The sequence below is a fragment of the Triticum dicoccoides genome, chromosome 4B (assembly GCF_002162155.2).
Source record: "Triticum dicoccoides isolate Atlit2015 ecotype Zavitan chromosome 4B, WEW_v2.0, whole genome shotgun sequence".
Classification (NCBI taxonomy): Eukaryota; Viridiplantae; Streptophyta; class Magnoliopsida; order Poales; family Poaceae; genus Triticum; species Triticum dicoccoides.
Genome location: NC_041387.1, coordinates 425,427,676 through 425,440,941, shown reverse-complemented (window position 1 = coordinate 425,440,941; position 13,266 = coordinate 425,427,676). Strand labels below are relative to the sequence as shown.

General features: G+C 45.9%; 1 protein-coding gene across 1 annotated transcript; it reads left to right on the top strand.

Annotated features, from left to right (window-relative positions):
* The first annotated feature begins 224 nt into the window (after window positions 1-224).
* On the top strand, window positions 225-13,079 carry LOC119292719 (actin-related protein 2/3 complex subunit 3-like). The gene is made up of 4 exons (XM_037571452.1): window positions 225-234; window positions 12,171-12,308; window positions 12,388-12,657; window positions 12,908-13,079. Exons 1-4 carry the CDS (start codon window positions 225-227, stop codon window positions 13,048-13,050), a joined length of 561 nt encoding a protein of 186 aa, XP_037427349.1. The 3' UTR covers window positions 13,051-13,079.
* Window positions 13,080-13,266: the final 187 nt, after the last annotated feature.

Sequence of the window (13,266 nt, the reverse complement as noted above, 5' to 3'; positions counted from 1 at the left end):
AACGAGAGTCCCATCCGGACACGGGACGAATCTTGGGTCTTGTATCTTCAAGCTGCAACAGTCCGGCCAAAGTATATAGTCCAACTATCCGGATACCCCCTAATCCAGGACTCCCTCAACGGGAGAGAGCGAGAGAGGCTTGGGGGGTGCGTGGCGACATCCAGGAGGACGACGGTTGGCGGTTGGGCCAGTGGGCCGCACCGCTGGGCCGGCTGAGGCGCCAGATGGCTGCAGGTAAGCACAGGTAGGTTTTTCCATTTCCATTTCTTTTCTATTTTTCTGACATTTGTTTTGACTTAATAATAATACTAAATCATTTTATTTCCTTATGCCAATTTTTGTAGGAACTAGTGGTATTATTCCAGAGCTCCTCAACAAATGGCATAATTTTTGGACATATATTATATGTATAACGTATATATATATCCAATGCAAATAATTATGCATTAGTTCCAAATGCCCAAAATAAATACTTATGAGCTCCTAAAAATATTGGTTTGATTTTTATCTCTGTCCAATATTTTCATAGAGCAACATGAACACTTTCTTGGACCCTTTTGGAGCAATTTTTATTTGGGTCATTTCCAGAAATGATTTTGAGGGTTTCACAAATCCCCATTTCAAATTTAAATGGAATTTAAACATGATGCACACATGGCTAGCTAGCCTTGATCATAGCAGAACTAGGGATGTGACAACTCGCCCCCACTTGAAAGAATCTCGTCCCGAGATTCAGGGGTCGACGGAAAGAAAGTGGGGTACTCCAGTCGAAGACGATCTTCTTGGTCCCAAGTAGCTTCTCTCTCGGAATGATGAGACCACTGAATCTTGAGAAACTTGATGTTATGACGTTGAGTGACACGCTCTGGTTGATCAAGAATGCGAATAGGGTACTCTCGATATTTGAGGTTATCTTGGAGATCAAGCATTTTGTGGTCCACTCCGCGGATAGAATCCGAGAAGCAATGCCTGAGTTGAGAGACGGGGAAGACATCATGAACTCGAGAAAGATGTGGGGGTAGTTCCAACTGGTAGGCAACCTCTCCTCATTTAGCGAGAATGCGAAAAGGACCAATGTAACGAGGAGCCAACTTGCCCTTGATACCGAAACGATGGGTACCCTTCAAAGGAGTAACCCAAAGGTAAGCTTTGTCGCCAATTTCATAAGTCACATCCTTATGACAACGATCATACTAACTCTTTTGATGAGACTGGGCTGTTTCCAAATTCTCACGAATGATGCGAACTTGCTCTTCTGCCTCCTGGATCATGTCCAGTCCAAAGAATTGTCTTTCACTGGTTTCTGACCAGTTCAAAGGTGTTCGACATCTTCGTCCATAGAGAATCTCAAAAGGAGCTTTCTTGATACTGGATTGATAGCTATTGTTATAAGCAAACTCGGCGAAAGGAAGACATTTCTCCCAATCTATATCGAATGAGATAATGCAAGCTCTAAGCATGTCTTCAAGAATTTGGTTGACCCTTTCCACCTGACCACTCGATTGAGGATGGAAAGCGGTACTGAAGGAAAGATGGGTTCCCATGGCAGTTTGGAAACTCTCCCAGAAATGAGAAGTGAAAAGACTGCCACGGTCTAAATTGATCTCTTGTGGAACACCATGAAGTGACACTATTCGAGAAATATATAAGTCAACGAGCTCACTAGCAGTGATACTCTCTCGAACAGGTAGGAAGTGCGCCACTTTGGAGAGACGATCAATGACTACGAAGATAGCATTATTCCCTCTCTTAGTCCTGGGAAAACCGGTGATGAAATCCATACCAACTTTATCCCATTTCCACTCAGGAATAGCTAATGGCTGAAGGGTGCCAGCAGGTCTCTGATGCTCTGCCTTAACGCAAGACAAATGTCACAGTTAGCAATAAACTGAGAAATTTCTCTCTTCATCCTATTCCACCAGAACCTCTGGTGTAGGTCCTGATACATCTTAGTTCTACCGGGATGAATCATGAGAGGAGATTCATGCTCCTCCTTAAGAATCAATTTTTGCAGATGTTGATTCTTGGGAACCACCAAGCGGTTTTCAAAGAAAATAACACATCGATCATCCATAGAGAAACATCCACCAACTCCCTTCTTAATGTTTCTCTTGATCTGGGAAATTCCCGTGTCCTACTATTGAGCAGCGATAATCCAATCCTCAAGGTCAGATTTCGCCACCAGTGTAGAAAGGAATCCGTGAGGAGCAATGTGAAGGTTAAGCTTACAGAATTCCTCATGGAGAAATGGTTGACCCTGTTGCAACATGAGATTGTTGCAATAGGATTTATGACTTAGCGCATCAGCCATGACATTGGCTTTGCCTGGAGTTTAAGTAATCCCTAGATCATAATCTGAGATCACTTCCAACCAACGTCTTTGCCTAAGGTTCAGATCTGGTTGTGTGAAGATATACTTGAGACTCTGGTGATCGGTGTAGATCTCGCAACGTTTACCAAGAAGGTAATGTCGCCAGGTCTTGAGTGCATAGACTACGGCTGCAAGCTCTAGATCATGTGTAGGATAATTCTCCTCATGTGGATGCAATTGTCGAGATGCATAGGCAATCACATGACGATCCTGCATAAGAATGCAACCTAGTCCCTGCCGTGAGGCATCACAATAGATAACAAAGTCCTTAGTGAAATCCGGTGGCACAAGTATGGGAGCAGAAGTCAGGCGTCTTTTCAGTTCCTGAAAACTGTACCCACACTGTGGGGACCACTCAAACTTTTTATCTTTCTTGAGAAGTTCCATGAGAAGTTTGGCCACTTTGGAAAGTTTTCAACAAAGCGGCGAAAATAACTGGCTAGACCAAGGAAACTCCTAACTTGTTTAACGGAAGTCCAATCGAGAACGGCCTTAACTCTTTCGGGATTGACATCAATGCCCTTACCAGAGTTTACGTGGCCTAGGTAGGTCACTTCTGGCAACCAGAATTCACACTTGGAGAACTTGGCATAAAGACGGTGCTCTCTGAGTTTTTCTAACACAAGTCTAAGATGTTCGGCATGCTCTTCCTCATTCTTCGAGTAAATAAGAATATCATCATGGTAAACCACGACGAATTTATCTAAGTACTCCATGAAGATCGAGTTCATCAAGCGAGAGAATGTTGCTGGAGCGTTGGTTAGACCGAAGGACATGACTGTGTACGTGTACTGGCCATAACGAGTGACAAAGGGTGTCTTGGGGATGTCACCGTTTCTGATCTTGATTTGGTGGTAGCCTAACCTCAAATCCATCTTTGAGAAGACTGAGGACCCAGCGAGCTGATCATACAGGTCGTTGATCCTGGGAAGCGGATATTTGTTCTTTATCGTGACCAAATTAATGGGATGATAATCTATAACCATCCGGTCTGTACCATCCTTTTTCTTGACGAAGAGGATGGGGCAAGCCCAAGGAGAAGAACTAGTACGGATGAAACCCTTTTGCAAGGACTCATCAAGTTGTTTCTTAAGTTCGGCTAGTTCCAAGGGTGCCATTTTATAAGGTCTCCTAGAGATTGGAGCGGTTCCTGGGATAAGATCTATGACGAACTCTACATCTCTGTCAGGTGGAACACCTGCCAGTTCCTCTGGAAAGACATCCGGGAAGTCACGGGCTACCGGGATATCTTCAAGATCTGGAAGAGGGCTGGCATTAAGAGAATAGAGCTGATGCTTTACAACTCTAGTGGAGACAGTGACTATCTTGCCAGATGGGTGTGTAAGCTGAACAGACCTGGTGTAACAATCAATCTTGGCATGATGAGCTGTCATCCAGTCCATACCCAAGATGATGTTAATATCTGAGGACTTGAGGGCTACAAGTGATGCAAGGAGTACAAGTCTATCAACAAGGATTTTATTTCCATAGCTTATTCTGGTGGTCTGTCATCTCGACCCTGGGGTTTGGATTTCAAGCGGAGTTGGCATATCACAAAATGACATGTCGTGCAAATGAGCATAGCCTTTAGAGATGAAAGAATGAGATGCTCTAGTATTGAACAGAACCGATGTTGGGTGATAGTTGACAAGGAGTGTACCAAGAACGACATCCGGATCATCATGAGCGTCTTTAGCTGAGACGTGATGCACACGTCCATGTTTAGTGCGAGCTTGCTCGGCACTGATTGTCTTGCTTGATGGCTTAACACATCCAACAATCTTCTCGGGTTTGGGTGGAGCATAACTAGTCTGAGAGCAGTCACGTGCATAGTGTCCTGGCTTCCCGCATGTGAAGCAAGTCCCTGAGGTTGGACGTGGACCCGCACTGACAAGCAGTCTACTAGTAGACCTGGGTGAAACATACGACAGAGCTGGGTGAGGCGCCATGTAAGATGACCTTGGTGAATATCCGGAAGGAAGAGCGGAGTTCGGAACCCAAATCCGGCGCTTCTGAGAACCAGAACCGGAAGAAGATCCCAAATCACAAGTGTGCTTACGAGACTCCTCGTACGTGAGCTGAGCTGTCTCTGCATTAATGGCCTTGTTCACAAGAGCTTGGAATGTATCACAATGATGCAGGTGGAGATAGTGACGCAGCTTGGGGTTGAGACCCTTCCGGAACCTAGCCTGCTTCTTGGCATCCGTGGACACCTCTTCTGTGGCATAACGGGTGAGGTTCTCAAACTCTCTGCTGTAAGCATCAACAACCATCTTACTTTGGGTGAAACTATAGAACTCTTCTCTCTTGCGATCAATGAGGGCCTGGGGAATGTGATGCTCACGAAAAGCCTCGGTGAAATCCCTCCAGGTAGGAATCTGGCCAACTGGAAGCATAGCCTCATAGTTCTGCCACCAAAGACTAGCAGGACCTTCCAGGTGGTATGCGGCATAGGTGACCTTGTCATCTTCAGCTACGTTCGCGGAATGCAGCTTGTGAGTGATGCTACGAATCCATTCATTTGCATCGATTGGCTCAATAGAATGATGAAAGGTGGGTGGGTGCAAGCGAATGAAGTCATGAGTGGTTGCAGACCCTTTGAACTGATGTGCGGTGTTCTCCTCGATACGTGCCAACAAGCGGTTAGACTCACACTTGTTCCTCTCCATCTCTAACATGAACTCTACAAAACGAAGGCGGGTTGGGAGGATCCTCATCCCTACCTTCTTCGTGGTTCTGGCTACGAGCAACAGAACTTCGCTTAACTGATGAGATCCTGAGAAACGAAACCAAGGACGGAACCAGCATCAACTATAGGTTGTAGAATGTAGGACAAGGAAATTAGTATCTTTCGTACTCCTAGGGCAATTCCAGTAGCATAATGACAGTAGAATGCTCAAATTCAGACATCATCCTAAAAAGGAGTAGTACAACAACTCAACATCACCACTCAAGGGTCTGAGATCATACTAAACCGACTACACCGAAAGTACTCGAAAATTGGGATATGACTCTGATCAACCAATCCTATGGGACTACGAAGTAGTAACACGTGATCCTGATAGACGGAAGAGAAAGCCTAGTTCCTTAACCCCGCAGGAAAGATAGGATGACTCAGATCAGAAGGCCATGAGGAATAAGGAGTAAAAAGAGCCTTACGTTACTTCCCACAATCAATTCCCTTACATAACTAAAGAATTTCTAGACTCAACTTTGACCAGTTTGGCTTGGTAATCCTACAGGCAGCCAGGCTCTGATACCAAAGCTGTCAGGACCTCGATTCTATGCCACAATGATCTAGCATGTAACACCTCATATCACTTTGCGGCCTCACGCACGGTATTCTCACGGGTGTCGCCTTACCATGCCCGGGACCGTTTGCGCCTTTGGGCACACGTATATGATAGTATCGCTAGCATCCATATGATAAGAACCTGGGCTGACATGGCTAGTCGTGAATCCGAAGTGGCACTAACTTACAGGGACAGGCATACATGACCCAGCATCGAACGTGTCGGTCATCAGCGAGTGAATCCGGGATGTAGCAACTGGGCTAGCAGGACTCCCGAGAATCTGGGCTGTAGCAAGCTAACAGGACTCTGGTAGACACCGCGTGACATTTCCCCGAAGGGACATACACAGGAATGAAGAAGGACACATGTCAGCCAGCCTAAGTGTTCCGGAGCAGTAGAAAGCTACCAGGGCTCAGTGGAAGCACTAGGAGACATTTCCCGGTAAGAGAGGCTACTAAGGACAAACAACTAGATAGTCAGATCCCACACATAGCAATACACATTACACGTACGCATAACATGCAAGTATGTGCTGTACAACATGGCATCACAACATAACTCAACAAGTCATATAGATAAAGGCTCAGAAGAGCCATCATAGCATTTATTACAAGCAGGGGTCACATGACCCAACATTCATAGCATACAAGCAACAAGCGGAAGCAATACATGTCTGAGTATAGACATCTACAAATGAAAAAGGCTGACGAGCCTCACTATCTACAACATCCGATCAAGACCGTAGCTGAGGTACAAGCTACTTGTCAAAGTCCTTGTAACTAGTAAGACCGAAGTCTTCGCTGCAAAAACGTAAATAAAGCAACGTGAGTACAAAGGTACTCAGCAAGACTTACATCATATCCTATCATACATACACTTGTATCAAGAAGGTAAGGTGGGGTTTAGTTGCAGCAAGCCAGCTTTGACTCAGTGGCTATCCTATTCTACGACTACGAGAATTTCTTTGAGGTGAGACAACGCACATGAGTCCACTAACCACCACACAATACACTACTATGGATTCATCCCCGTCTCCCTACGAGAAGGCCATCCATAACCCTCACACTTGTCTTGAGCATTTTAGAGTATCCACTTCAAGTTGTCTATGTACCATGTAACCATCCAAGAAGTCCATAACCGCGGACCCGGCTATTCGACTAGATCATGTTAACCCTGCAGGGGTGTACTTCTTCACACACACTCTCGCCACTTACCGCCATGTACACGTCATGTATCTCGGCAACCTTCAAGCAGAAGCCTGGCGAGGGTGTCGGCCATGACCTGACTAACCACACAAGACTCTAGTCCAGGTTTATCGCCTATTCGGGTTCCATCCGCGAGGGAGTCCGGCCGAGGTTTCCATCATGGCCCCAAACGATGTGTGCAGGGTTCCCGAGCCCACCATCCGGGTGCCACTCGGTACACCAGGCCACGTGTGCCTAGTCTGTCCCAAGCCCACCCTGCCGGGTGCCACTTGGTAGAAAAATAACACTACCTACAAACACCAAAAACTAGTTGCGACTCCTGGACAGAGATCAAGTTGGTTAATAAGTCGAGAGGGCTTGGAGCGCCCGGAGCCCAATGTGTGGTAGTAGCTAGTCATTGGACAACATACACAGAACTCAGTGCTTAAGGACGGTTCTAGTGAGACAACCCACCATGTACTCCTACATGGCCTCTCACCGCTACCTTTACCAAATCGTATTCACACACTTAACTCTCAGCATCAGAATGTAGCACTACACTCCAATTCATTCCCAATGAATCAGACTTTACACACTCTAAGAAATAGCAGGCATGGCATGGTAGGAACACAACAATGGCTTTAATCAACTCCTACACATGCTAGTGGGTTTCAACTATTTACTGTGGCAATGACAGGTCATGCAGAGGAATGGGTTCAACTACCGTAGCACAAAGTAGCAATTGAATCGTTGTTGTCCTAATCCAATAACTGAGAGCATGAGCAAGAGAGTAGGATTGTATCGGAATGAACAAGGGGGTTTGCTTGCCTGGTAGATCAACAGGGAAGGCACTGCTCCTCAGACAGGTACTCTGGAACGGTCTCCGAAGCAGGACCTATCGAGAAGGAACGGTGTCAGCAATCAATACACAAGCATATGCAAGAATATGATGCACGAACATGGCATGTAGATGTGATGCTGTTTGAGCTAATGCAACTATCATTCATTTGGTTGAAGTCCATTTGAATCAAGAATTCAAATGCAACTCCAAGTTAAGTCTTTATAAATGCCATTTATGTGTTTTCACCTATACAGCAGGTATAAGTTGGTTTTTCATGCATGAAACTGGTGCAGATGGATAGATTGCATTTTACTGATAATTTTTCATATATAAATTATTTCAATCTGAGCTACGTTGAATTTCTATGAATTTTTGAAGTTTATAGCATTTTCTGGAATTTCCTGATTTAATTTAAATCTACAAAATAAATAACTGCGTCATGCCTGCGTCAGCAGGTCAACGACGCTGACCAGGTCAAACCTGACGTGTGGGGTCCACGCGTCAGTGTCTTAGGTTTAAACAAGGGGGTTAGTTTATCCTAATTAGAGGATTAGTGGCGCTGGGCCCACTGGTCAGTGTCAGGGGGGGTTAGTTAACGGTGATTATCCCTAAGCTAATCACCTAACCCACGGGGCCCACCTGAAAGGCCGGCGAGGTCAAAGGGGTCAAACCCCACCGGCGTTTAGCCGCCGGCGAGGTCAAAGGGGTTTGGGATCGTCGCTCTGGCGACCATTCGGGCGACGGAGACCATCTGCGAGGAGCCCAGGCTCGCGCGCATCCAGTGGGACACTCAGGAGACCGTGGGGGTGCCGGAGCTCGCCGGAGCAGAGCTCACGGCGGCGGCCGGAGCACGGCCAAGGGGCATAGCCCGTTCTCTCCCGCATCTAGTGGGGCGGGTGGGAGGAGCTGGGGAGGCCAGAGCTCGCCGGAGCGAAGCTCGCGGCGGCGGCCGGAGCTCGGGCTTGAGCGACTGCATGGCTACAGAACGCGGGGGTGCAGAAGAGGAGGGGGAACCGACGCGGGGCCTCACAGCGGACCGGAAGAGCAGCTCAGCGGGCTTGGGGACGCGCTGACGGCGGCGGGCGGCGGTGGAGATCCATGGCGGCTGAAGGTGAAGAAGGCGAAGACGATGGCTTCACGGGGTGTCCGACGACGCGCGGCTTGGACGAGAGGACGAGGGCGACGTGGCGGAGCTGGGGAGCGTGTCGGGGAGCTGCGGCAGTGGCCGAGTCCACGGTGGCTATGGACGGCGGCGACGGGGATCTCGGACGCGAGAGAGAGCGAGGGGGAAGAGGAAATGGGCACGGGAGAGAGCGAGAGAGGCTTTGGGGTGTGCATGGTGATGTCTAGGCGTTCCAGGCTACGGGGGAAGCACTACTAGATAAACCCCTACTAATGGCGCACCTAATATGGCCATTAATGGCGCATCTGTGGTGCGCCATTAACAGCACGCCATTAGTAATTTTTACTAATGGCGCACCACCTGGTGCGCCATTAGTATCTGGTATACTAATGGCGCACCGCGGGTGCGCCATTAGTATAGGCCAGCGTGCGCCATTAGTATGCCTCCCAGGGGCCATGTATACCCAGGTGCTTTGGCATACTAATGGTGCACCACCACTGGATGCGCCATTAGTAACTGCGGCATACTAATGGCGCACTACCAAGTGATGCGCCATTAGTATGCATTGTCATACTAATGGCGCACTGTCATGTGATGCGCCATTAGTATGAATATTAGGTTTTTTTTATTTTTTTATTTTCTGTTTTTTGCACAGGTTACAAAATGTATAATTTGACAAAATATAGACAACACACATCAACAACAGATTCATCGAATACAATAGAAGATTAGTCTTTGAATACAATTCATCATATTAGTCTCCGAATACAATTCATCGTATTAGTCTCCGAATTAAAAAGACCGAACAAAGATAGAACATTATATTACAAGTCTCGAGACCGCGAGTAGCGAGTTTGTCTTCACATTACAAGTCGATATCGATCATCTAAACTACCATCACATAGAAGAGAGCTGCGGTCATCACGATGAGCATCATCACGATGAAACTCGTCTTCATCCGGTTCCTCCAACGCTCCCTCCCCTCTCCCGCTAGATAGCGGGCGTATCTAGATTCGGCCTCGGCCCTAGTGGTGTACCCTTTGTAACTGTTACCGCTGAATCGGTGAACCTGTCTCTGACACTCCTCCCAGTCATCGTAGACTCCGGGAACCTTACCCTTGTACACGACATACGTCGGCATCGCTATGCACTAGCCAAACGAAACGTTAGTACCAATTCACAGACAATACATAAGCAATATATAATTATGCAACAGAATGATCGGAAGAGAAAAGCAAGACATTAATAGCATCGATTACATCTAAGTTGAACGACTCTCGAAACCAAAGAGACATACTACAAGTTCATTAAAGTTTAATTACAACATGAGACAATCGATGTTTCAGAACTAGACAACTCGACTCAAGGGACCGGAGCGTGGATGAAGCCGCCGTCTATCGTGGGAGTCATGAAAGAACGGGCGTTGTCATCCTGCATTTGTAGCATTGTGTCTAGAAAGTTGGTTGCTGCAAAGATACAAGGTTGTGAGTTTGGTCAAATTGCCTATGATGTTTGTGATATTGCCTTGGATCTTGAAGGCACTGTTGCATGATGCAGTGGTACAGCCAGCATGGGACCTCATCTTTACAGGCTAATTTTCTAGATTGTAACACTGGGATTTGTGCACAAGCTAAGCTAGCTAAGACAGTAGCTTCCTTGCAACCCACAAAAGACAAAGGAAAAGGGGTGAAAAGGGGGAGATGGTTAGCTTTGATGAGCAGGAAATATCTTCCTAACCCCCTTCTTCTTGTCTCCTCTCACTATCTCTCTCACACACATGGCAAGCAAGGGTGTCTGAGTGTGTGAAAAAAATACTAAACTAATCCAACCACTAAAGCAAATTAATTTTTATTTCGGTTGAGAATCGGGCACCTTCTAGGTCAAGAAAATTGGGCATGACCTTTGCTAATTTTCTTGACCTTGGAGTGCCCCATTTCTCAACCGAAACGGAAATTAATCAACATTTCAGGAGAAAGGGGTCATTTTAGAAGATCACAAGTAGCAGCAGCATCACTTGACAAAGTCACAACTAGCAGCAACTCGCAGATAGCAGCAGCAGCATCACTTGACAAGTAGTACAGCAGCAGTGAACTAACACTCCTATGTTTAAGATATGCATAACATTCAATCTGGATCAATCTCACACTATGAACATAGGAAAAATTATCACTCCCTTTTGAGTGAATCGAACCACAACAACAAATCAAATCTGGGGCTCACATGAGGAGTAAGACGACGCTTGGGCTTGTTGGAGTCTTTCTTGGCCTTGCTCTTCTTCACCACAAGTCTGCATCACCACAGAAACAATAGCAGAAAAGCGAATCAGAACCCAACGCGAAACAACATCAGGAAAACTAAAGCAGAACAACCACCGGAAATGAGTCCATCACCTAAAACCAAGCAGGTGATAACATTGAGTAAGAAAGACTGATGAGATGTGCTGGTTTACCTAAAACCATTTCCTTGATAACACTCATTTCCGTCTAAGGTGAAATAAACATATGCATGCCAAGGTGAAATAGTACAAAGAAAGCACTCATCAGGTAGCAGTGCATACAAAATCCCTGTTTTACTAGTAGCAAATACTCTGTGTGTTAGCAGTAGTAAAAACTATACAAAATCCTTGTTTTACTAGTAGCAAATACTCTATGTTAGCAGTAGTAAAAACTCATGGAGTACCAAATTCAAATAAAAAAATGTTGTAGCTAACAGAAGTATGGAAATGTTGTTAACAACTCGAGTCAGAAAAGGTAGGAGTCTCTTAAGAGAGACACAACTGATACTGATCAAATATAATAACATAGCACAAAAATAGGTAGGTACATTGACTTCTTTAAAGACAATAAGCAGGACCAACAGATTCACATGTTACATCAGTATGAAGTTACAATGGCAGATGCCAGGTGTGAAAAGGATATGGCAAAAAAATTATGCTCAGAACAGAGGATATGCAGATTGGGGGAAGCAGAGTTAGCCATATTCAAAAATGAAAAAATAGTAAATGGTCTACCTACAGTATTATCCTTCCAGCATGAAGATGTGAGTACATACTAAGTAGCATCGGCACAAGATAAACAGAAATGAACAATCCAAAAGATGCAGTATGAGTATGTACATTACAAGGAACAGTTTTTTGCATTGACAACAGAAGCTATGCTCACAAATTTGTATTGTAGGTACAGGAAATGTGCCAGAAATCATATAGGCATACCCAATTACTGTAGTATTTCAAAACATCGATATTTCAAAACACTCTAGTATTTCAAAACAAATGTGCTAATCGCTTGCTTTAGTATCCCATGCTAGTTTTGTTAGTTCTAGTTTGGTCACGGTTAACGTTATCTATGCGATATCTGAGCACCATATGCATTTCTCCATCATGGACAGGTTTATCACTCTAGTTTCATTGATGATGACGGGATCACAAAAGCCTGTGGGTGTCCTTTGCTTCCACTCAAAACCCATATAAAGGGCCCAGCCCCAGCCTCAGATTCAGGTACTGTCACAACATCAGACACATTTCGATCCTGCATGACCACGCTGAACTGCTTATTAAAATGTTGATGCTATTACAGATAAGGCGGATATAGTTGATGAAGCAATAACTTTCTTCCGTGCAAATGTTTTCTTCAAAAACTTCCATGTCAAAAGCCCAGCAGACAAATTGCTCATCTATCTGACATCTTACATCAATATTGCCTTGAAAAGACTAGAAACCTGCCGGACGCTGGCTATCGGAACTAAGGCAATCATTAACCTAGGGTTGGAAAAAGTTCCTGTGCCTGGGGAAGCAGGGTTTCCTTTCCCTGGACTTTTCACTCTCCCCCAATCTGGGGAGGAAGCAGGTATATATAGCTCCATCAACTTCAATTGCATATTTGCACGTGCATATGCTTTTAGTGAAAGTAACTAAGCTAACTCTTGTCTGCAAAAGTAATAAGTTGTTTGCTTGGTATTTCACGTAATTTACTTCTTCAGAGAGAATCAAACAGTAGCATTTTACTTAAGCCTTAGGCTAGTTCAACTATAAATTGGTAGAAACCGATCAAATCTAACAGCAGAATATTCTAACTCCCCTTAACTTCTCTAATGCAGAACTGTTGAGGAACTATCTGAAGCAGATAAGGGAGGAAACGAGCGGGAGGCTGCTCAACTGCGCATACAGAGCTAATGGCACTCCCAACAAATGGTGGCTGGCTTTTGCGAAGAGGAAGTTCATGAACGTTGTCATCCTTTAGAGCGTAAGCACATCAGCAACAGCTTAAGGGGTCGGGGCGGTAGCTTACCTTGGAGGAGCGGGCCGGGGTGGAGGAGGCGCTCGGAGAGGATAAGGATGCTCCGGCGACGGGTGGTGGTGGTGGTGCTCCGGTGACGGTGGTGTGCACGGGGCGGCGTCCGGGCGGCGGGGTCGCGTCGAGGCAGCGGGGCAGCGTCGAGGTGGCGGGGCAGCGGCG